At 44.2% G+C, this 25,697-nt stretch overlaps 1 protein-coding gene and 1 non-coding gene across 5 annotated transcripts; both read left to right on the top strand.

The window, feature by feature from the left end:
• Positions 1-4,552: 4,552 nt before the first annotated feature.
• PPP1R8 (protein phosphatase 1 regulatory subunit 8) lies at positions 4,553-21,942 on the top strand. Of its 4 annotated transcripts, XM_088790720.1 has the most exons (7): positions 4,553-4,706; positions 6,593-6,653; positions 11,663-11,816; positions 13,105-13,325; positions 14,882-15,026; positions 18,688-18,752; positions 20,328-21,942. In XM_088790720.1, the coding sequence occupies exons 1-7, from the start codon at positions 4,651-4,653 to the stop codon at positions 20,679-20,681; spliced, it is 1,056 nt and encodes a 351-aa protein (XP_088646846.1). In that variant the 5' UTR covers positions 4,553-4,650; the 3' UTR covers positions 20,682-21,942. The 4 variants fall into 4 exon arrangements, with proteins under 4 accessions (XP_088646846.1, XP_088646847.1, XP_088646848.1 ...); XM_088790721.1 differs by lacking the exon at positions 11,663-11,816 and having other exon boundaries at positions 4,651-4,706; XM_088790722.1 differs by lacking the exon at positions 6,593-6,653 and having other exon boundaries at positions 4,652-4,706.
• Positions 8,599-8,764, top strand: LOC148755548 (small Cajal body-specific RNA 1). The gene has a single exon (XR_016018802.1).
• Positions 21,943-25,697: the final 3,755 nt, after the last annotated feature.

The raw sequence follows: 25,697 nt of genomic DNA on the forward strand, positions 1-25,697 counted from the left end.
TTGTAGTCTGTTTTTATCAGTTAACATCCTAATGTGGTAGATATCAGGTAATGTGCTGTTCTGAGAAAAACTGAGACCTGCAAGAAGACTAGAGATCAGGTGAGGATTGGATTGGGGGTGGAACAGGTGCTGCTGCAGCCCCTTCCTTGAAAACCACGATGGAGCTATTGGGGTGTCACAGTGGCCCCAGCAGCAGCTTTAGAGCTTATTCCTTGGCTCTGTGATCTCTGTCCTTTCTGCTCCAAATTACAGCTGGACTTGGATACATCATTTGTAACATTCCAGGCAAGAAAGTCTTGTGAAAAACTATTTCAGTTTAGGTAAAATGAAGCCACCATAATTCTGTTTAGTACTACATACATAGTGGTCCAATGGTGGTGGTAATAGTGGTCACAGGTAGCAAATATGACCTTGGCCTAGAATTTGAATGGCCTGGAATTTGTGGCAGTGCCAAAAGGTTATGCTAGATGGTCCTAATAAACCTGTTCATAGAATCCTCCTTATTTGTGTTTTGTTCATTGGGGGAATCATGGTCTAAGACAGTGGTTTTTAACCATGGCTTCGCATTAGAAACAAAAAATACTAATACCTGGGTGCTTCTGCCACAAAATTCTAATTTAGTTTGTTTGGAATATAGCCTAGGCATATGGACTTTTAAAAGCTTCAGATAATTCTCCTGTGTAACCATGGTTGAGAACTGTTTTGGAGGTCAGAAAACAAGCGTGGGTTACAGAAGGCCTGAAGAATCTCAGCTCTGCCATTAACTTGCTGTAGGTATTTGGGCAAGTCATTTAATGCACAGGCCCCAAATTTTATCAACAGCTCTATTCTAGCTGTGAAATTCTCTGATTCTAAAAGCCACAGGGGTTTGGTCTGAACATAGAAATTCTGTGTTTGCCTCTGTATTCCTTTCGTCTTCCTCTTTTCTCCTTCCTTTATGGAATTTCTAGAAGTACTGGACAGATCCAGTATTCTCTCTTCAAGTGAATTAAAACTGTAGTACTGTATAGGGCAAAGTACAAATGTCAGGCTGGCTACTTCATCTGGGAATGTTCCAGAACAAGAACTTACCAGCTGCTAGACTGATGCTCCCAGGGTAGGTTTGTTTTGTTTGATTTTGCTAAGGGTTGGTGATATACTGCATTGTACCATTGGGCAAAAATATCACAATGAAATTACCAATTAGTGCAAAGTAAAACACCCTGAGCCGCCTCCATTCAGTTCTGTTTTGTTTTTCATCTGTTCAGAGGCTGTCCTCAATCATGGGAATGAAACTTTTGCTTTTGGTCATTAAATGCAGACCAGAACCCAACTCAGATTTCAGTCTACCCTGTTTCTTAGGGGTAGGAATCACTTGTTTCCTTCGGGCTGTATAAAGCATGTTTAGTGTATCCCTAGGTTTCAAAGAATTTTTTAGTATTGACTTCTAGTGTTACAAAACACAACTAGTTTAGAATCTCCAGTTAACCAGGAAATAGTTTGAAAGATTTTGATTCCCAACCCTTGATCTTACTTTTAGGCCAACTGAGTAGTTCATTTTAAAACTTACACAAAATGAAATTTGATTGACAATGTAGCACTTAATTTTTAAAGATAAACTTGAAATAATAGAATTTTTAATGTGGGACAGTGATTAAGGACGAAGTTTTTACCAGTCCATGGAGAAATGAGGAAAATGATGTAGTGGGCTTTTTAAAAGTACCATCTTTGAGGCTCAACTAGTGACCTCTTCCAACTTTTTAAAAAGGATATTGAAAGATGGTAAAAATGGAAAGGTTGGTGATGTTAGATGGCAGTCTTCATTTTTAAATCTCCTTAGTTGGCAAAACAAAAGTTGCTATTCCTGTATTTTTTTCCTGGTCCATAACATCTCTGATGTCTGTCAACCACTCATCTAGACCAGCCCCATCACCTACAACTGAGGAAGTGGAGGCCAGGAATGGCAGTCTATTACAGGAATTCAGAGGCTGGAGGAAATGCTCTATATGTGAATGATTATCTGTTGGGTAATATTTGAGCTCTTGATACCAGCAATTTACTATGCTAAGTGTTAACTGTTTCACATTTTACATTTATTATGCCCACAAAACCATCTAGGAGATACATTTTTCTTGTCCTCTTTTAATGGATTTAGGGAAACGAGGCAAGTAAGTAATTTAGGAGTGATGGAGCCAGGATTTGCTCTCAAGCACTCAAGACTTCAAAACCACACCTTTAGATGCTAAACACTGTTAGTCTCCATGCAGCCCTAATACAAACTATCCTGCTCACCACCTCTTTCATGAAGCTTTCTCTAAAAATCTGGAGTAATAGTAATTTCTACCCAACTTTTCGTGAACATCTTTTCTTTCGATAGTACCTTGTGAACTTTTCATTAACCTCCTATCTGTACACACACTTTTGTTAAATGGAGCCTCGTGCTTGTACTATCTGTACACACAGTTTTGTTGTTTTAGTGTCTCCACTTGATCACTCATATATCAAAGATGTTTTAAGAAAGTTTTCTGACATCAGTATGTTCCTGATGTTTTTAGGTTCTATTCTATGGAAGTCCCAATGTCTAAGAAATTAATCTTTGTTGAGATACCAAAATCCAAAGGCAGCTAGACCATCAGTCTTCCCATTTCAAAAGATGAAGGGCCTAGACAGCTGCCCTCCAGTTTGCTGGTCTATACTGACATCATTGGCGCCCACACAAAGAGCATTTTGCTTTAAAAGGTCTAGGTAAGTGTAAGGTGTCATTACATCACAAGCCAGTGTGAATATCAGCTGTGCTGGAAAGGGAACATGGCCAAGGAGTAAAGAATTATAAGGGTAAGAATACAGTTTTAGGTTTCTTGGGTGTAGAGTTAGCAATAGAAAGGATTAAATCATGGACCACACACACAAGCTGAGAAGTTGAAAGGCAAAGTTGACATGTTACCAGGTCACTCATAGCTAGAAATGGCTTCAACACCACCTCATGCCTGAAAGGGGCATGTAACCTCAAAGGCTTGCACAATCTCTGTAGATAAAAGTAACTTGTTCTTTCCTGTTACACTTAAAACACTTTTGAGACTATTTAATGCCTTCTCAAGAATCACGTCCTTGTGCTCAAAGGAGGGCGTCATAGCCTGTTTTCTTGAAACCAAGTTTAGAATTTGTATTTTCCTCATCAGCCTAGTCTTTGGAATCAAGACTGGAAAGGAGATATTAACTGGTCATTTGATAAGTCATCTGATCAGTTAACATCCTTGGTGGATGAGTTTATTGTGCTTTTAAAGGCTAGAGGAAAGGTGATTCTCCTACCTGCCTAAGAATTGATCATTTTAAAATCTAAGTTGTTAGGTTGGTGCAAAAGTAATTGCGGTTTTGGCAATTTTTAACATTTTAAACTGCAATTACTTTTGCACCAACCTAATATGTTGCAGTTAAATTCTGATCCCTGGAGATGTCATTAAGGGCAAAATCTTTTGAACAGGCTGATGTTCAAATTTAAAATCAACAGGAATCAAGTAGCCAGTAACAGGAATCAAGAAAAACATCATAGAAAGACATAACTTGCTGTGCAGTGCCTTTTTCTGGGTGAACAGTAATTTTGCAATTAATTTCTTTAAAAAAGGAAAAAGCAGGTCAGATAATCCAGGTTTTCTACAGAAGTAAAAAAGTCTTGAGCATCAGTTGCATGATAATAAATATGTTTGTACCAACATCTAAATGTGAGAGACAGTGGTGATTAAAGAGCATGGCCTTTGGCATCGTACAAATTTAGGTTTGAATCCCACTCACCACTCCTAGGGTGAGGCTGGGCAACTCAATCTCTCTGAGCTTCCCCTTAGGGACACAATACCTATCTCAAGAGTGTTGTGAGGATTAAATCCATATACAAATTTGCCCAGAGAATTCAGCACCCAGAAGACAAAACCATTACAACCAGAGGCCTTGCTGAAGGTCTGTTTCAGCCAGCTGTTGGCCTAGGGCAAGCCTGAATCCTAATGCTTCCTTTCATGATCTAGTCACCATCACCAAAATTTAAAAATTCAGAGGGGGTCACAATTTAACCATTACATTCATACACATTAAAGATTTGGATGCCTGCCTTCTGAGTGGATCCTTACCTGGCTCCAGCTTGTCCAGAGTTTTCATAAACAGACTAGATTTCCAAATGATCTACAGTAGCCCTCAAGGCCCAGATTTGGATTAGGAAGGGGAAGTGAGTGGGGTACAAGCAGCTCTGCGGAGTAGGACCAAAAGATCAGAAACAGAATGAGGGATCACTCCAATCTCTGAGCTCGGGTGTAAGCCTGGAGTATGGATGGAGGAGCCGCAAGATTTAAGAGCCCAGGAGCGAGTCTGAAAGGAGGACGTTGAGGGAGACCGATGCTCCCCTTTACAAGCTCCTTTTCCTCAGACACCTCCCGGCCAAGGAAAGCCCTAGCCTCCGGAGATTCTTCCAGAGAAGGCCAACAGTCTCAAACGCTGAAAAAGACCTCAAAACCACACTCTAGTCTCTACCGCCACTACTAGTCTCGCCCAGTATGTGCGAGTGACGACGCGTGCGCGCGTTCGTTCGCGCGCGCGTTCGCACAGGCCCCTGGGATACCATCTCCTCTTGGTCTTCCAGTTTCCCGGCATGCTTCGGGCCCGCCAAATGGGAGGGGGAGACGCAAGATGGCGGCAGCCGCGAACTCCGGCTCCAGCCTCCCGCTGTTCGATTGCCCGACTTGGTGAGTGGCGGGACGACCAGAGCTGGAGTGGCCTGGCCTGGACTGGCTTGGGCTGGCTGGGCGGCTCATTTTTCGCAGCGAGCTGAACAGCTCAGAGATCGGGGGACTGATTGAGGGAGAACTGTACGTCGGGCCGGGCGGCGTGTGGAGGAACCGGGAGCCTGGAGCCCGGGCCCAGGCACTGAGGAAACCCAGAGTTGAGGGCTCTGAGGCGCTCGCTTAGGCAGCCCCTTGGGCAATCAGCCGGTTGCCGGGGCGCTTTGGGCCGTGGCCCTGAACTTACTCCAACTCCTGACTGAATGCCTAGTGCTCTTGTGGAGCACCGTGCCTGCCCTGTTCTCTTGTCCCGAGCGCGCACGAGCTAGCTTCCCGGCCCTAGCCCAATCTCAGATCCCGGCATCCCTCTGTTGTGCTGCATCCCTGATTCAATACTTGTTTGTCCCTCGCAGACTGGGAGCTTCCTGAGGGCAGGCACGGCTCTGACATACCCTGCATTGTCAGCAACCAGCGCGAAGCCGGGCACAAGTGGGCATCAGTAATTGTTGGAATGAACCCCTTTCATCCTTTCTCAAGATCTTGGGCATAATGGAATAATTTAATTTAGTCTTTAAGTAGGGTACAAGATGAATAATTATGAATTGCCTTGTAAGGAGACCCATCTGAGTTAGAGCTATTTCTGCAGTAACTCATCACAGTGTATTTATGTGTTACTCTTCTCTGCCTCCCGTTATATTGAGATCCTCAAGGGCAAGGGCTGTCTGATGCATCTTTATATTTACAGCTCCTAGGCCTAAGAAAGGCACATAGTAGGAGTTCAGAAAACATGTTTTGGATGTAACATTGCTTTCCCTGTTTCCCCGGGCAAAATGGGCTTTTGTCCAATGCGCTGTCCTTTCAACAACTGCCATACAGGAGTTGGGGCAGGATTGTGAGGTGACTATATTGCATCTTCAATTAGATGAATGGATACATTTTTTTGGTATGCAAATATAAGGACTCTGGCAAGATTGTTCTTTTTTTCCCCTTCAAACTTCAAAGGAACAAACACTGGAAGCAAGTGAATGTGTGGCTATTTTCTGGGACCCTTTGCGCTTTTGTACTACCCACTTGTTTCATTCTACAGATTTTGTGTCCACTTTGATTGCTTGCTGCATTGATTTCAGAATTTGGACCTGGACAGTAATCGTATAGTTAGAAGAGACTGTTTGAGATCACCTTCCATGTCCTCAGTCTGTTATGTACCAGGCACTATGTTAGGTGCTTTGACATATGTATATCTCCCTTGAATGCTGTGGTTATAATAGTATAGAGAAAAGTTCCCTTAAACATGCCATTGTAGAAAGACCTGTTCAAAGGTAACAAATCTCTCTTGTATTTATTGGTACTTGGTTTCATGCACATGATATTGGATTACTCTTGCTCCCTAATTACGCATATGTACCTCTGATTTGGTCTCAGAGCTCAGGACAATACCCTTTGCTTATTCTGTGATGAAACTGATCTTGATCAGCCCAAAACACTAACTGATTTATTCAGCCTTTATATGATATTTGTGGTAGTGGCAAAGCTTAGATTCAAACTCAGGTGAGCAGACTACCTATGCTGCTTTCTTTCTGAGGTAGCTATCCAATGTTAAAATATAGGTTTCTTTGGTGCTGCTCTAAATACAGATCCACTAAAATCTGTTTTAGAGCAATTGAATCACTGGGGAAGTTAAGTGTCATACTTAGAAAGGAGCTGTAATAACAGGGAAATAGATGACATTTCTGCTTGAACATGAACTAATTATAGGCTGGTAGGAGAGCTGCAGTGTTGAATGGGACAGTGATTGTAAGTGGCATTTACGAACTCAGCCTGAAAATGCTTTATTCACTCTTATTTTTCAGGGCAGGTAAACCCCCACCTGGTTTACATCTGGATGTAGTCAAAGGAGACAAACTAATTGAGGTATGAAAATACATATCTTCCCTTTTTTCCCACCACACTAAAGATTTTTGCCAGTGACTCACTTTTCCACCCCCTCTCCTGTGTTTTGTTTTCCAGCAATGCTACTTTCGTTCATCCTGATTTTTTTCTATTAAAAGCACATGGTGATATAACACATTCAAACCTCTTATCTCCCACAGACACTCAGTTTTTTTTTTTACTTCTCTCACCTTCTAAATGAAGAATTTTTAAGAGATCACGGGCCCCATTCAAACTGGAAGCCCTATAACTTGGTGAATTCCCTCTCTCTGAGTACATGGAGTTGTGTGGAAGGTGTAAGATATGCAATAACTGAAGAAGATAGTGTATGATGCAGATTGAGTCTAACTTTTAAGTTGCTCTTATGAGATTCAGGCCCAAGCCCTTTGAAGAAGCTAGTAAACTAAGATACATAAAAAAAGAGACTGGAATGGTGATGAAATTCATTCATTTATTCCAAACATTTCTTGAGGGCTGACTATGTGCCAGTCATTGTACTCGGCATAGAGACTACAACAGTGAGCAAAACAAACAGTTCTTGACCTCCAAGAAATCCTCTGGTGGAAAAGACAATCACACAAAAAAATTACATGATAATAATTGAAATAGGTACCATAAAAAAAAGGTTAGCTGAATTCCAGCTTTATTACAAGTCTCTAGAATGAATACCATATAGAACTTCAAGAGAGGTGAATTTTGATTAGCTATGAGGTTGTTTTGTTTTTGTTTTTAATTCTTATGGTACCGTTTATTTACCAAGAAATGACGATTACGCCTGCTGTGACCATGGAGTTAAGAGTCTCCATGTCTTAAACCAGTTTTATGTTTACTTTTTCAGATAGAATTTAGGTTTGATGCTCCACTTTTGAGTGCAGTTTTTTTTTCCTTTGGTACATATAGTAAAATCGTTGTTCCATGGTTGAGAAGCTATCTGTGAGATCTGAAGGATGTTCTATAAATATATTGTTGTAACTTCAGGATGTTCTAGGTATTTGCAAAGTACTAAAGCATGAGTTGTGATGAATTCTTTTCTTTTCCCCCTTCTCCCGCCTCCCCCCAACTCCGGTTCAAGCCGTTGTTTCTCAGCCTAGTTGTGTAGGATGCAGCTCCCTGGCCCATGCTGGTATTATGAGCCTTGTGCTCCACCACTCTGAGGCCGTCCGTTGCTGGTCGTCGGTCGGCTGCTCACAGCAGCTCAGGGCAGCTCTCACTGCTCACCACCAGCCACTCATGGCAGCACACAGCAGCCCGCAGCAGCCCACAGCAGCTCATGTCAACCTCCGGCTGCTCACGGCAGCCCACCTCCAGGGAGAGCCGTTGTTCACAATCTCAGCTGTAGAGGGCGCAGCTCACTGGCTCATGTGGGACTCGAACTGTCGACCTCGGCGTTGGGGGCACAGCGCTCCAACCACCTGAGCCACCGGGCTGTCCCATGAATTCTTTTATTAATTCATCATTCCCCTTGCCAGTCAGGTAGAGCCCCTTTGTCGTGGGTTCTTCTATCTTAAAAGTTACAAAACATCACAATTATTCAATGAAATAATTTTGCTAACATGTCTATTTTTTACTATAGACCGTTCCACAGATATAAAATACTGTTGCTAAATAGCATGAAGCTTTGAAGACATAGGAATCTACTTTATTACTAGAATTTAGTAAGTCTTCAGTTTGCAATAGGAAGAGACAGACAAGGAGGCCTAGCCTTAACGATACCATATTCTTTTGTGAAATAATTTATATTTTCAAAGTTCTAAGTTGTCAAACATCCCTCTGATGACTGGTTTCCATTAACTGATAATGTATTTCCTGTCTTTTATTGCTGTTAGGTGTGCTGAGTTGCCACATGTTATTCAGTTGCAATCACTAGACATCACTGTATTATTTCTGAGGAATAGACCTGAAATGTGCTTATTTTTGAAGATTTAGGCAGCACTTGATACTAACCGAGCTATCTATATCCTAGCCTTGTGTCGAAGGCTTGTGATGTGTTGTGATAGCTGGGTTTAAGAAGTGCAATATTAAAACAAAAGCCATGAGTCTTTTAAGCCCAGTGTGTAAAGTCACGCTCTGAGTTATAACTCAAAGGTACAACTGAGTAATGGGGACTAGTCATAGCTAAGCAAGAAATTGTGGCTTTCGCGACTGTTCAAAGCCCAATGCCTTATTTCATTCACTTGGACGGAAGAAGCACATTGTCCAAGAGTTAACACATGTCCTTGCTCCTGAGACATACTTTTTTCCTGCTACATTTTCCTGTTTCTGTAGTTGAGATGACTTGAATAGTGAATGTATATATTTAATTTGGAGGCCCTTTGTTTTCCCCTCTGTAAACTGCTAAATCTCTGGCATGTCTTTGGCACCTTAGAATCATAGAAATTTGGTCAGTGTTGTACTAGAACTCAAGAGCTGGTCGTCATATGTATTGTTTCCTTGAGACTAGAGCCTGTGAGCACTGTGGGTAGCAAATTTAAGTTTCTGTGGACATCATCTAGATGCATATAAATATGAATGAGAGATGCAGTGAGATTCAGCCTGCAGAGATCTTACTTACCTGGAGAGAATACGATGTTGAAATTTCAGCGCTCTCTCAATTCTAAAGCAATGTCTTATATTTCACCCAAGTCTTAAAACTTGGGTCTAAGCAGGCACGGGGGTGATTGTCTTAGTGAGCTATCTGGCTGTTGTTAAATCTTGGTGCTGCCTGGCAGTACGAGCCTGAAACAAGCTCTGCCAGCAGCAGACGGGTACAGCTGGACGGGGTTTCCCAGAGGTGACCCATGTGCCTATACTAGCTTGAACTGAGAACCTTATGACTAAGCTTGAAAGTAACTGGGTAAGTGATTTATTTAAAGAAAAATTAAGAGTGTGGCCCATAGTCTTTGTTCATTTCTTAAAATGTTCCTTGCCATATGGTGCATTTTTTGATGCAGGTGGAGTGAAGAAAATATATAATGTAGTGGTTAAAGGAACTTAGGCGCTGAAGTTAGACCGACCTGAATATCTAATCCAGCTTATAAACACCCAGCTGTGTGAACTTGAATATGTTCATTCATTTCTTTATGCCTTAATTTTGTCGTCTATAAAAACAGTGGTTGTGAGGATAAAATGAATGCATAAAACTCATAGCACAGTGTGTGCTCGTAAGTGCTGAGCACTTGTTGCTATTATCAGTGTATGAGATATATTTCCGATTTTGTAAGGGAACCACTAAAGCATAGAGGCAAATATTAGCCCACTGGGAGTTCAGTGACAGCCAGGAATGAAACAAGCCTCTTGATTCCTAGCCTCGTACCTTATACTAACTTGACTGTGTTCCTCTACTCAGCTTTGTGCTGTCTTTTCTCAGGGATTTTAGAAAGAGTGTAACGTGAAATGGGAACTAAAGCTTAATGAGACCTTGTAAGGTTTTCCTTTAAAAGAAAAACATATATCTTAATAGGGGTTATTCTTCAAAACGGTCAAATTGTAGACTTTTAGAACTGGAAGAAGTGTTAGCAGAAATTCATCTGGAATTCTTCATCTCTGACAGCCCAGTCAACAGCCAATCTGTGGCAGGCTTTCCTGACCTAGGATTAGAAGAAAAATGATAGTTTAATGAGTTTTCCTAAAGCTAAATTCAGCTCAAAAAATAGTCCTTTATCCTTGCCCTTCCTACTCATTTTCTAATAAAATGACCTTTTTTTTAAATAAAATGATTATGATGATACTGATTGGTGGCAGTTTTGTTTTTAAATCCTCATTTGGCAAAATAAAAAGTTAATGCTATGTCAGCCCACACAAATTTTTAATAATAGTTTGCTGGTCTATGAAATCCCCTTTCCTGCTTTTATATTGGGGCATTACAGTGAGTCCTCACTTAACGTTGTCCATAGGTACCTGGAACTTTGGCAGAACGAAATATAGCGAAACCAATTTTATCATAGGCTAATTGATATAAACAGCAGTTCAGTTCCTGTGGCATCTCATTAGCATGATAACAAAATGAGGTTGAATGAAAAGATGTTATTCCCAGACCTGCTGGATGTAGTTTTATTTTCTCCAGGGCCACAGCAGCAGCCAGAAATGTTTTGGAGCGCTTCTCTTAGAATTGTTTCAGACCGCTGGCACTGTTGTTTAGAATATTAGTATTGCATGTCATTCATACCTGAGTTTAAATCCCAGCTCTGCTGCTTAACCAGCTGGGCTGCTTTGGATGAGTGACTTCATCTCTCTGAATCTGTTTTCTTTAACAATAGAGGTGATACTTGCCTCATATAGTTGTTTTGAGGATTAGAGGAGATAATGCTTAAAATGCCTAGTGATAATAGTCTTTTCAATAAATGTTAATCTCCACACTCCCCTCTCCCAAACCTGGAAAATCTTTGCCTTGTGAGGTAGTTCCTTACTGGACACAGCAAATACCCATTTAGACTAACTGAGTAATATTTTATTTTTGTGACTAAAGTGAAGTGGGATAAAAAAGTTCAATTTAGAGGTTCATACGTTGAGCCTCTAATTTTAGTTCCTAAAGAGGGTCCCAAAAATACTTTGGGCTTATGATGGTGTGATTAGAATACAGCTAGGTATTTACACCCCTTCCTTTCCTAATCAATTGATAATCTTCCTTTGAATGTATATTTTCTGAAAAGCAGTCATTACTTTATAGACGTGCTTTATGTTCTTGTTTCCTGCTTGACCTAAAATTAAGATCCAGTAAAATCTTAAATTTCCAGTGGACAGAAGACAACTTTGCAGGCCACTTTCATCCAAGAGAATTAGGACAAGTTCTTTTCATATTTGGCCACTGTGTTTGGGGAGATGAATTGCCATCTACCCCTCAAAGTGTTAGTAAATAATTCTGAGCTCTTAAAGAATAGTAGGAAATAATTTCTTTTTCACGTGGGCAAGGAGTTTTATCTACCCGAAGATCCTCTACGTATTTGATTAGAAGAATTTTTGCTAAACCCTGTTGAAACCAGATTGAAGTAATATTTAATTTAATATTTATTTAGAAACTGATTATTGATGAGAAGAAGTATTACTTATTTGGGAGAAACCCTGATTTGTGTGACTTTACCATTGACCACCAGTCTTGCTCTCGGGTCCACGCTGCCTTGGTCTACCACAAGCATCTGAAGAGAGTTTTCCTAATAGATCTCAACAGTAGTAAGTAACTCATATCCCATCCCGTCTCACACATTCCCTTTCGGGCAATGTGAAATGCTCTTTGGGTTCTTCAGTTTCAAAATCGTGTTTTATTGCTCATCAAGGAAAAGTTTACCTTTGGTTTTTAAATCAGCCCTTCTCTACTCCTGTGATATCGCTTATTTTCCAGAAATAATTGATGACTGGAGAGAGCAGAGGGTTTTGGGGAGTACTTTCCTGGAGGAGGCAATAGGTGTATAGAGAGAGGACAAAAAAGAAGCACCCAGGAGTTAGGGACTATGGGCATCCAAGTGTTTATAGGACCATGATAAATTGTAGTCCAATTTTAAGCAGAAGCTATGATTACAGTAGAGTAGTGCCGTAGGACATTTAAAAAAAACACTTGTTTTGAGCAGAATTTAATTTTTTATAATGGGTTCTTTATCCCAATGACATTTTGCTTTGACTACTACTAATATCCATTTTAATTTCATGAACACACTCCAGCTAATAAGATTTTCAACTTTGCCAAAGATAATCTTAGAAATGCAATTGAGACTTAACTGCATGGAGCCCTGAGGTTTGTTCGTTTTCCCCATGTATAGATACCATGTAAAATGTTAAGGATCCTGCTTCCTGGGCTGACCATGTTCTACTCCTTACCCCCTCCCCTAACACAGACACACACCCCACCCCTATCTGCTTATGTAATGGTTTTGGAGAGCCTTGTCTCACAAGTACTTACTTGCAAATTTATCTCATCTTTTCTCTCCATTTTATAACATGCAGAATGCAGACATGGAAAAATATTCAGACTCTCCAGTAGGATTTTGACTTGCCTTGGCATTGATATTGCACCTGTTTCAGCCAACCTCCTTTCTTGTCCTGGGGAAAGCCCAAGCGTAACTGCCGCCAGGGCCTATGTTCCTTAGACTTGGGGCTGGAGAGGTCAGACCACAGTGATGCCTGTCTCCCGCCTTGGGGGTCATGGTTATTGCTGGGTTGGAGCCATTCCTGCTGGACCCAGAATGGAGCCAAGCCTGTCTGGCAGCAGAGAGCAAGCAGTGGTATGTGTTATGTGGGGTAACAGCAGGTCTGAAGATGTGTAAGAAATCCACTGAAGAGATTCAAGACCCAGTGAAGGAGTTTTCCTTTTCATTGTGACCCCATGACAAGGGATGCAAAGTGGACCCAGTGTCGTTTTCATTTTAAAAAGCAGAACTGATATGCTGGGAGGAGCTGCTCTCCCTTCTATGACTCAGGTTGGTTTTTCTTTTCTGTCTTACGTTTCTGATTTGGTTATTCCCAGCACACGGCACTTTCTTGGGTCACATTCGGTTGGAACCTCACAAGCCTCAGCAAATTCCCATCGATTCCACAGTCTCATTTGGCGCGTCCACAAGGGCATATACTCTCCGTGAGAAACCTCAGACATTGCCATCGGCTGTGAAAGGAGATGAGAAGATGGGTGGAGAGGATGATGAACTCAAGGGCTTACTGGGGCTTCCAGAGGAGGAAACCGAGCTTGATGTAATTCCACATCTATGTCATTATTTTGTCTTTTGGGAGTTGGTTTTTGCAATATGTGGCTATTCTGTGCAGCTTGAAATGCCAGTGACTTAGCAGCAGGAGGTTTTCTTGAGCCCAGTCATGGACCATTGCCACTTGGGCCATGTAGTGTGGCCCGCTGTGACACACTTTGGAGAGCTGCACTGTGGATGTGGTTATGTATGACCGGGGTGACAAGGAGACTGGTCTCTTGCCAGTAGCCCCTCGTGGCTGTGCACCTTCACTGGGTGTCGGAAGCCACAGCTGGGAGTGGAATTTCTCTAGAGCTGCCCTGTCTAATGCGGTAGCTACTAACCACATTTCGAGTACTCAGTAGTCACGTGTGGCTAATGACTCCCATGTTAAATAGCACAGAGAGAGAATATGTTTAACATTCAGAAAGTTTGATTAGACAGCACTGGCTTAGACTGAAGCTTGTCCAAATAGCCCCGGCATCTTCTGAATAGAAATAGACTGCTTTTATTCTTAAGGGCCTGGCTGCCCTGAAGGCCATGAATTTTACAATATTTAGTTTTAAAGTGCTCAAGTTTGCCTTTTCTAGAGGCTGATCCCAGTAGCGTGTTACGTGGCTGTCATCCTTTATCTGTCTGTCAGTGCACTGGGTGACTGGTCTATTCAGGTAGACCACGTGCAAGCATGTGCTTAACTGCCCACGTTCATTTACTGTGCTCGTACACCAAGGCAGTGTCCCAGGCCTTAGGAAGAAAAGCACCATGGAAATCTGATGGTTTGGAAGCTGTTTTGTTCTAAAGAAGTAGCCTCATAGCCAGAGGTCTTGATGGCAGTCACTCGTGCCCGTTTCTCCTCCAGGCTTCTTTCCTGCTTCCATGTCTTTTAAATTTGGTACGTTAGGTCCTCTGTGGGTCTTCATTCTCAAGACATCTGGACTATCTCAAACTGCAATGCAGATTGGAATAAGTCCAAAGGATTGGGAAGAGGCAGGCAGCAGTGCTGAGTTAATCACTGAAATGGATGGATGGTTATGAATAGAAATGGGGCCATGTGCAGGGATGGGAAATGACAAAATATTAAATGGACGGGCAGTGTCCTTATGAGTTTTAAAGGAGAGAGCTACTGGGAAAGAAGCTGTCAGTTGACCTTTCTCATCCGGTTTTGCTACTTTAAAACAATTCTTGGAGTTCCTTCCAGTCACATTCCTTTAATTCTCATCATGAAGACATGATAGCCTTTCTTGGAAAAAAACAAAAAGCAAACCAAAACCTCAACTCCAGGATGCTTGCTTGTATAGATGACCTGTTTTCGGCTCAGGGCCCTTTACTTCCGTTTGAATATCGCTGCCCCCCTTGAAGAGGGTCTTCCACATTCCTTTAAAGGTGACTTGCTAATATTAGCAATCTAGGGACAGTACTGAGTCTTTTCTGAACACAAGAGAGAATCTTGTCTGCCTGGGGAGGTCAGGGTCAGCCCCTAATGCCTTCCTGCCTTTTACTTAGTCATACAGTCTTCAAATTCCCTGTATACTGACTCCTGTCTTTCCTGTGTGAACCCTGGCTTAGAACCTGACAGAGTTCAACACTGCCCACAATAAGCGGATTTCTACCCTCACCATTGAGGAGGGGAATCTGGATATTCAGAGACCAAAGAGGAAGAGGAAGAACTCACGGGTGACGTTCAGTGACGATGATGAGATCATCAACCCAGGTGAGGTTTCTTCCTAGTTTCTTTTGATGAAAAGCTGTGGTCTCAGAGTAGTGTTCACAACCCACAGGTCATTTGGAATGTTTCTCAACAAGGTTTAGGGTAACAGGTGCTATGTTAAGGGGGAAGATTTTTACAGTTCACTGGTGGAGTCCCCTCAACACTCCAGCGTTGCCCACTTGCAGTGTGAAAGCAAGAGCTCAAGGAGGGGCCCATGTATTTCAGTATCCAGAGCAAGGCTCTAATTCTCCTCTTCGGATGCAGTACGTCTGTGTCATAGTGAAGCTTTAAGTTAAATAGAGGTGTTTGCTGTCTTCATCTCAAAGCAGAACATGATTGTCTTTATGGGGTTTTGAGTATGATGGTAACTCTAAGATTGGAGAACCTTCTGCTGCCACTATTAACCACATTGAAGACTTCCCCTTCTCTGGAGGAAGACGTTTATAGAGAGTTTGTATAGAAATGTCAGCAAGATGAGAATGTCAGTTTATGGTAAGGCCACTAAGTTTACCAATTTGTCCCATCATTCCGCATTTATTTTTGAGGCTCAGTTATCTCAAGGACTCTGGTAGGTGGATGGCAGAGCTGGGAGATACAGTTTATACAGTGAAGATGGAATTGGGATTCAGAAAACCTTGTTTGACAGTAAACCTCAATGGATAGGAACAGAGATCCCAGACTAACAAGTTGCTTTTATTTCCCAAAATGAAATACAGTCCGAATAAGTCCTGCATTTAGGTTCAAAATAGCAATTATTTAAATGGAGAAGATCCACTCTCGCAACAGCTCATGAAAAGATCTAGGGATTTTAGTTCATTGAAAATGCAGTCTGGAGCAGCCGGGTGGTTAGAGCTCAGTGGTCATAACACCAAGGTCACTAGTTCGATTCTCACACGGGCCAGTGAGCTGTGCCCTCCACAACTAGATTGAAAACAACGACTTGACTTGGAGCTGATGGGTCCTGGAAAAATACACTGTTCCTCAGTGTGTTTAGAAAAAAAAAAAGAGAAAATCTTAAAAAGAAAATGCAGTTTGAGTCGTCGTTAGGGAGATGTGGAAACTAATCCAGTGCAGTTTAAGGTTGTATTCATAGAAAGGGGGGCAGTAACCCCACTGGCCTGTGTTCACCCAAATATGTTACCAAATGTAAGCATGGCTTAACCACCAAATGTGTTGTGTAGTCCTGAGCGAGGAGGAGACTCACAGCTCTGGAAAACAGTCCCCGAATGCTGGGGTGGAAGGGAACTGTGCGTGGGTGGGAGCAGATTAGAGGAGGCATGGCCACTGTGCTTGCCTGACCTGCAGGGGGAGCCGCACGCAAAGCCAGAGCCGGTGAGTAGCAAGTATCTGTGTGGCTCAGCATAAAACACACAGCAACGAATACTTCTGGTACTTAGAAGAATTAACAGGATTCCTGTGGAAGAGACTGGGGCATTCATTCTAGTGACAAGTTCACTTTCTGATGGTGTGAGATGTGTTAAATGGATTGCTCCTCAAAGTAGCGAATGCCCGAGGGAAATGTCCAGGCGGGGGCTCGATGACCAATCTAGGAAGCTATTTCTGGACCCCAGAACCTATTAAGAGAGTTTCTAAGAGTTGGACCTAGAAATGTATAATTTTAAACAAGCTCTTGTCCTGATGAACAGCCAGCAACTTGGGAATCAATGGACTAGACAGTCATTAAAGTCTCTTTCAGGACTCGGTTTGATCTGCTCGGTTTTTCTCCTGGAAAATCATTTCCCCAGATCTTTGTTAAGGTAGTGTCTTCAGGCACAGGATGGCATAGTGGTTCAGAGCACAGCTCTGAAATCAGACGCCGTGGGTTTGAAATCCACCTCTCCACGTAGTAGCTGTGTGACGGTGGCCAAGTGACTTACTAGACTACTGGCCTCACTGGACTGGTGGGGCAGTTAAATGATTAACATACGTCACATCCCTCAGATCAGTGTTCTGCATTCAGTAAGCCCTTGATAATGTCAGCCGTTATCCCCGTCATCACCTGCCACCCCTCTGCCTTCTACCCACGTAACCTTTCCTATACCAGAAGTAGACATAGCAAGGAATTTGTTAGTAGATCATCCAGGCGCAGAGACCTCCTAGAATGGGCTTCTCTCTCTAGGAATAGAATGGCTGGAGAATGAAGAGAGGCTGAGAGGCCTGACCTCCCGTTCTGCCAGCACAGGGCAGGGTCCCCCAGAGAGGCTCCGCCCCCCCCCCCCCCCTGCAGGCCTGATACACGTGTGGGCACACCCCTCAGTAGTCCTGCCTCTCGGGCTTCAGTTGCTCTTGCGCTTCATTCAGCTTTCCTTGCTGACAGGATGATTGAAACAGCCGCCTCTGGGGATGAGGGAAGATCAGGGTTTCTTTTCAGAGACCTTGTCTCCTTCCTAAGTCTGGATATCTTTTCTTCTTTGTTTCATATTGAAGACATTCATTTGCTCATTCATTGAACAAAGATTGGTTGTGAACATAATACTAGGGTACGTTCTTTAGAGGCACCCTAATATGTGAAAAACCACTTAAGTAACCCAGGGGTTAATTATTCAAATTAAATAGGGAATCTTTGTTTTTCCAAAGGGATGCATAGGAGTTTCTTTAAATTACAAGCACCCTCAGTGCATTGATAATAAGATGTACAGCGTCTACTAGGGGAACAACTCCTTTCCTACGACTATATTAAGATAAAGCGGACTTGGAATAGTTTTCTCTGGTAATGATAATTAGTCTGCCTGCCGTTTCCACACACTCAGCCTTCAGCGAGGACGCTCCTGTCCCTCCCAGGTGATCCAGCCCCATCGTCCTGTTTGCTCCAGCACACCGTTTGGCCACATCTCTTGAGGCACCTCTGTTGTGTCCGAGCCTCTCTGGCTTCACAGCTGTGAAGTCGGTAAAGGCAGGACAGAATCGTGCTCTTCATTTCCATGCCTAACATCCAGTGAATGAGGCATGAGAGAGTGACTGACTGCAAACCCGTCCCTTACTTCGTCTTAGCTCCTTGCCCCTGCAGAGTGAATGAAGCTAGAAGCTTTGTAGGGTAATGTGTGTAAGCAGCGAAAAGGGAGTTGTTCTCCCCCACTGCCTGGGCAGGGAGCTTCAGATCCTTTAATAAAAGTCTGGATTACATACAGTCGCTCCATTCAACAGGCCAAGTTAAGCTGGAAGCTGGGTCTGAATCCTGATTCTGTCATTTGCTAATGAGCAGCCATCGGCAAGGTAGACGGTGTGTGATCTCTTGAATGTCATTGTTTTGTCACTGACATGGGATTCATAATAGCTGCTTTTGTTTCTCCCCTCAAAAGAGGGAGGTCTATGGGATGGGACAGAACTGGGGAAGGCAGCACAGTGGTCCAGAGCCAGGTCTACTTCTCGCCACCTGGTCTCCAGTCCTGGCTCCTCCACTCTCCAGTAGTGTAACTGGGCCAGTCACCTGACTCCTCTAAGCCTGAGTTTCTTTTCTCATCTATGAAGTGTTTATTGTAGTAGTGCTCACCTCATGGGCTTGTTCTCAGAGCACTGAACACGGTGCCCAGCACACAGCGCGCACTCGAAGTGCAGGTTGTGTTTGACTGTTTCAATGAGTTGCGGCCGCTTTGTCCACGGCGAGCCCTGCTGCCTTAATCCTTCCAGCAGACACCAGACTAACCCTCCCTCATGTCTTTTGCAGAGGATGTGGATCCCTCAGTTGGACGCTTCCGGAACATGGTGCAGACTGCAGTGGTCCCGGTCAAGGTAGGAAGCAAATTGTAACAGTGTGGGAAATGCCATAGAGTCTGGCTTAAAAATCCACCCTTTTGTGTGTAGGTAAATGTTAAATGTGTGTTTAGTTTTAAAATACATTCTTTGCTCCTTTCCCGTTTTTCATCCTGTGGGAATACTTTGACTCCATCTATGTCTAGAGGACCCTGGAGGGCCATGGAAAGGCTGCAGGTGCCCAGCCAGCTTGACGCTGCATATAAGTTATGGTGCGATGTGAGTCTATATATATTTACCTCCCAGCAGGGTGCAGACAGGCCCATGTTTCTTTAGCCTTTCCCTTCTGTCTCACAGTAAGCTGTTAGGCGAGGAAGAGGCAATTGCTGCATTGCTGCGTGGCACCTCTGGCTTTCGCTGTGCCCTTACTTTGTGAGGGAATGGCACAGATGGGAGAGCCAGCCCCGACCTGGATTAGGTTTAAAGACCAGGTATGTTGCAGAGCCAAGAAGTGGAAGTTACAAAGGTGTTCTGACACCCTGGCAGCGAGGACTGTCCAGAGGGAACAAATAGCCCTCGAAGTAGTGAGATCCCTGTAAATAGAGGTGTTTAAAAAGTGATGGGAAGATGCTGGTCAGAGGCTATCGAGCTTTATTTAAAAAAAACTTTAGACTATGTTAGGCTTAGATTTATACAATGTGTCAAGTTCCTGGTTAGTCTTTGTTTAAGCCAAAAGGAGTAGAGAAGTGTGGGGATCTTTCATGAAATTTCTTTAATGTACAAAAGTACAAGATGAAATTTTTCTGTGCAGCTCCATAGTGCTCATGTCACATTTCCCCTTGAGCTCTTTTCCTCCTTCTGGAATGTTCTGTTGTCATTAAAGTAGAAAACCAGCAGACATTTTTACTTTTATGTGAAGTTTTATTGTGGTATTTACATACAATAAAATGTACACATTTTAAGCGTACAGTTTGAGTTTTGATAAATGTGTAAACCTGGGTCAACACCACCATACTCAATATGTAGAAAATTTCCATCACAGCAGAAAGTTCCTTTATGTCCCTTTACTGTCAGTTTCCTTCCACTCTCAGCCCCAGGTAACCCGTAAACTGCTTTCAGTCACTACAGATTTGTTTTGCTGTCAGATTGTTTAAAAATTGGGCTCCCAAAACATGAAGATACTAACTTCTTATACACCCCCTTCCCCCCAAAAAAAGAAAAATTTAAATACCTATTACTACCTATTATCACCTCTGTTTCCTAGTTTCCTAAAAGGGCATTTTAACACCAAAAAAAGAGAGGGAGGGGTATAACCTTAGGATACAGAAAATCACTTAAACTGGGTAAGTTTTACTTTATAAAAAGCATACTCCCTTCGTTTTTCTCAGTGTGACATAGGATGGTAAACACTTTGTGTGGAATCATCACATTAGGTGACCACTGTAAGGTCTTTTCAAACCCTGAGCTTTCAGGACAGTGAAATAGGTTGTCTGGGAAAGAAAACAAGCTAAAGGTTTAAAGGTCTTCCCCAATTTTTCTAGGACTGGAATAGAAAAGGCTAATTTGCTCTGCTCTTGTGCCTCACTTGTCTCCTCTGCTCCTTACAAACCACAGAAGAAGCGGGTGGAGGGCCCTGGCTCCCTGGGCCTGGAAGAATCAGGGAGCAGGCGCATGCAGAACTTTGCCTTCAGTGGAGGACTCTACGGGGGCCTGCCCCCCACGCACAGTGAGGCCGGCTCCCAGCCGCACGGCATTCACGGGACAGCCCTCATAGGCGGTTTGCCCATGCCGTATCCGAACCTCGCGCCGGACGTGGACTTGACGCCTGTGGTGCCGTCAGCAGTGAACATGAACCCTGCGCCGAATCCTGCTGTCTACAACCCCGAAGCCGTCAACGAACCCAAGAAGAAGAAATATGCAAAAGAAGCTTGGCCGGGCAAGAAGCCCACGCCTTCCTTACTGATTTGATACTTTTGGTCATGGAGAAGGGAGGGGTTGGGTGGGAACTGGGTGGAAGGGTGATGGGGGAGCTAATGAACTAGGGAGAACAATTTTCCGTGTGTGCAGTGTCATCTTTCAGAATGTCTCCTGGGGTCCTAACCATGTAGTGTCAAAACTGGGAGTGGGGTTGGAATATCCCATAAAGACCTGTCTTCAGAACACTTTTAGTGCTGATAAATGTTTCATATGCCCTTTTAAATAGACTGCCCTGGCTCTTTCCCAGGCCTTCTGTTACCTCCTTTTTCTTTTCTCCCTCTTCCTAGGATCATTTTTATTTAAAGTCACATCCCCCGAGGAGGCCCTCAGGTTGAATCCAGAGCTAGGGAGGTGGCAATCGCATCACCAGCCTTGTGGGTCCAGCGGCCTAATTTATATTTACTGTCCCTGCAAGTCCTAGATAGCAGAAGGGTTGCCACAGATCCGAGGCTGATCAAAAAGTATTTAGAATTCTTAAGGTTTAAACTCAAAAATGTTTTCCTGGATCAGTGGTTTTGAGGTCCAATAGTTAGGCTTTTCTCTTTTGTCCTTTCTGTTGGAATGAGAACATTTTGATTTTCGTCTGTGAGCAGTGCCATAGACACAGGTTGATCGTTTTAAACATAACACTTTGTTTGAACTTTACCTGTTTTTCTTGTCAAACCTGAGTACTCTGCTTGCCCAAGTTTCTCATTTGATTCCAGAGTACTGTCCTCAACTTTCTAAGGCTTTACTTTCCTTTTCAAGTGTGTTATGGAGGCAATTTTTCAAGGATATGACGAGTTACTGTTTCCCTGAAAATAAGACCTAGTTGGACCATCAGCTCTAATGCGTCTTTTGGACGCATATTATAATGAAATAAGACCGGGTCTTATATTAATTTTTGCTCCAAAAGACGCATTAGGGCTGACGGTCCAGCTAGGTCTTATTTTCGGGGAAACACGGTAGAACAATTCCAATTCATAAAAAAAGTTTTACTTTGCAAGTAACTGACGTCTCTAAGAGGGTGTTTTTAGATGTGGGTTCAGCGGCTCTTTCCCCCCTTGTCTGAGAGCTTGTGGTCCAGAGCTCCAAGACTAGACCTGGCTAACAAACATAGGAGACGACTGTAGGAAACGAGACTGTAGGAAACGATACGATACGAGCTTTGTACAGAGATTTGTACATTTGTGTAATAGGCCTTTTCATGCTTTATGTGTAGCTTTTTACCTGTAACCTTTATTACATTGTAAATTAAACGTAACTTTTGTCATTTGGGTGCAGTTGTGATTCAGTCACCATCACCGATTCCCACTGCCAGTAGGGGATGTTTGTCAAAGGTATGTATGGCTCTTGTGCTTGGGAGGTGATGCTCTGTCCCCATTTTACTACCACAAATAAAGACTCCCCGTGATGCAAGCGCAAGTTCTACTTAGAGATTGCAGTCCCCAGACTGAAGCCTCGCCGAGCAAAGTGTGTTCAGAGGTGCCTGCCCTTCATCAGGCGGCGGAAGCACAGACCTGATGGGGAGAGGGCTTTGGGCACGTGTCCTGGGGTGGCGTGGTTTAAACCTGGTCACCCGCCCTCTGGTTACAGTTGCGTGTTTGAGCCAAAGGAAGCTCAAGTGGAGTATGTTTAGAAGGGATTTCAGCCAGACTTTGGGTTGAATAGATGTGTCTTGCATCCTGGAACCTTGTTGCAGGAAGCGCACTTCGTGTGTGGTGAGAATTATGTGTGTGGCTCTGTGATGAAGATGCCAGCGAGGTTCCAGATCCCTTGGGTCAGGGTGTGGGCTCGCAGGAGCGGGAGCAGCCTGGCGAAGAGCAGAGGTCCACAAAATCACGGCTGTGCAGGAAGTTCTTCCCCTCATTGTAGCAAAGGTTATAACGTGTTTGTCACTCATCGAGCACCTACCTACCCTGCCAACCATTTACAGCATATCATTTAATCCACACAGCCCTAAGAGGAGTACTGTGTTTATCCCCATGTTACAGATGAGAAGACAGGCTCTGACAAAAGAAACTTCCTTATGATCGCACTGTAGTGAAGTCAGGATCGAAACTATTCCGAAGGCAGAGCACAGGTTTACACAGCCTCCAGGATGTGAAGGATGTGTGGCCCACAGACGGCAGGCGTGTTGTGCTCAGCAGCCCGTAGCTAGGTTGATTTATAGCTAGGCCTTTGTTTGGAAATTAAAATTTTCCCCCCCCAAACTGAACAACTTCATCAAAGGTATATTAAAGGATTTAGATATAGTTTAGGTAATAAAATAAATCCTTCCTGTTGAGAGAGATTATGCCCTGCATTATTTGATTCTAGCACTTGAGTTGCGGAGTGAAACTTGCATTGGTGTTCAAAGAAGGCTCAACAGAGAATATCTAAGCCTGCAAATCTGTATACCCTTCCCTTCAAGGGCCCAGTTGCCTTTGGTGGAAGCAGGACTGCCTGAATTTGGCAGTTACGTGATGTAAGGAGGTGTGTATGTGTGGGAACAGGGCTTGCCTGGCACCATACTTCTGATTTCACCCAGTCATGTTTTAGTGCCCCTCCAAGATGAGCACTGCAGGAGGGGGCTCAGGTGCCTCTCGCTGTAACACAGCCCTTGACATTGACCATAGATAAGACCCCCCCCCCACCCCGTTCACAAGGATCGGCAAATGATTATCGCTCAGTGGAGCGTGATGCTGCTGAGAGACAACGTCTCCCACGCGGGCCCACCCTGGGTGAGAAGTGACCATTGCTTTCCCCACAGTCCAATGCCCGCTAGTGGGCCATCTGCCTAGGGGGCGACGCATGTTACCCTGCACAGGGCAGGAGAGACAGTGAAACCGGGGGAGAAGGACACCTATTGACAGGAACCAGCCCATTCCCCAGGTGATCCCAGCTCATGATCCACTGGTGACAACTTGCCTAAAATATGCTCACCATTATCTGCAAATCATAGAATTTTAGAGTCACAGGATTATGAGATCTGTCTGGATCCTTCATTTTGCTTGTGAGCAAACCATGGCTGTGGGGACTCACTTCTATGAATGAAATGGGGTTAATCATGGAGGAGCTGGGCATACGGAAGTGCACCTGCCTACAAGACGCCCCGTTCAAGAGGGAAACATGCACACTTACAATTCTGTTGATGCTGAGAGCTGTAATCGAGGGATGGACAGGGTGAGGACAGCAGATGAGCAAGACCCTGGGGTTCAGGCAGGCTTCTAGGGAGATGGCATTTGAACAGAACATTGAAAAACAAGTAGGGATTTACTACGTGGAGGAATATGGACCAAGGTTCTCCAGGCAGAGAGGCATGGTGGAGGACTGGGGATGGCTGGTGGGTGGGAGGAAGGAGGAATCAGAAAGGCACAGGCCAGACCCCCAGCTTTGCTGGGGAATTTGAAAGCACAAGGAAACCACTGACAAAAAATTTTTTTTCTTTACTTAAAAAAAGACATGCTCATGTAAAAATATTGGAAAACCCAGACACACAGACACAGACACACACACACACGGAGACTTCCTTCGGGAGATTTTACACAGGGGCTGTGGCTCCTTCTGGCAGATGAATAAGAGAGTCCCTGACTTCAGGTGAGGCTCCTTGAAGCAGGGAGACAGGTGTTCTAGTGCTCTCTCATACAGTTTAGCAAATCTAGAGGTAAGTCCAAATGTTGAGAGAATGTGGAAAAGAAAATTCCAGTAGTTTTGTCTGCAGGAGGGAAAGGGGATTAAGAGGAGAGGGTCATGGAAAGTTTCACAGGGTGACCTTTGTGTTTCCAAGTGTTGGAGGGGATAGCACTCTGTCATGCAGGGACGCATGCGGGTTCTCTGGGCCCACTCCCCACAGAACGCAGGACATGGTGAGGCCAAAAAGGAACACCCACGGAGCCATAGATAGGGGAGCCATACCACTATAACCTCGCTGGCGGCTGGGTTGGAGACACAGGAAGCAGGAACCACACTATCTGCAACCTGCCAGTCCACTTCTCTCTGCCAATCAACCTCACTAACTGCAATCCGCGCTTGCTAACTCAGCCACCATCTTCTTGCTAGCCCCCATTTTCTGCTAGCGTAGCCACAGCAGTTATATTAGTGGCCAATGGCTCACAGCTGACAGCCAACTAGCCACAGCTGACGGCCATCAAATCACAGTTGATGGCGATTTACTACCTGAGCCAGCACCTTTCCTGGAAACTGCACCCCTGGCTCTGTCCCCACACACTCCCCGCAGGCGCAACTGCAGGAGCAAAGGGGGCGGGGTGGATTAAAGCCCCCAGCATATGATGGGGGTGGTGGGAAGGCTCTGGAGTGTTCACCTACTGACTTTGGATGGCATCTGTTGCTGTGGAATAAAATCATTGCCGGGGGAATTGGATTGGGACGGTCCACCTCTGAACAGGGGCAAAGGTGCAGTTCCAGAGTCAGCCAGCAGGCGGGGCCCTGCCCCCATCCTTGGAGCCGCTATAGTAACTGGTGGGAACCCCAAGGCATTGGGATGGGAGAGGACAGAAAAGAATCTGATTCATTGCGGGTCACCCTGCCTGCACTTTATGGCTGGTATTCCCCCTTAATTCTCCCAACAGCTCTGAGAAGAGGTTGGTAGAGTCCCATTTGACAGCTGGGGAAGTCGAGGTTCAGAGAGAGTCCCCTGACCAAGGTCACGGGGCAAGTGGTAAAGCAGGTATTTGGAACCTGGTCCTGATGGTTTGGACTATAAACAGCACGGGAAAGTTCCTGAGTCGTGTTGCTGCTTCGCCTATGCCCTAGGTCTGTGAGAGACTGGATTTTGGTCCTTTTCTGATTTTTCTCCCTATCAATATCCTACCCCTTCTGTCTGCCTCTCTGGTCACCATTGGGGTCTGTGGAGCTCCAAGTGCTGTCTCCACACGTAGGCCAGGTTTGGTTACATTAGTGTCTGATGGCCTGGGGGCAAGGTGACTAACGGGTAGTGCAGCTGAGATGTGGAAGGAGGCTCTGAGAAGAGATTCTCATGGCCACGTCTCCCAGCCCGCCTGCTGCAACCTGCCCTCACTCCACCCC

This window comes from Rhinolophus sinicus, chromosome 14 (assembly GCF_057876585.1).
Source record: "Rhinolophus sinicus isolate RSI-liver-muscle chromosome 14, RSI-T2T, whole genome shotgun sequence".
NCBI lineage: Eukaryota > Metazoa > Chordata > Mammalia > Chiroptera > Rhinolophidae > Rhinolophus > Rhinolophus sinicus.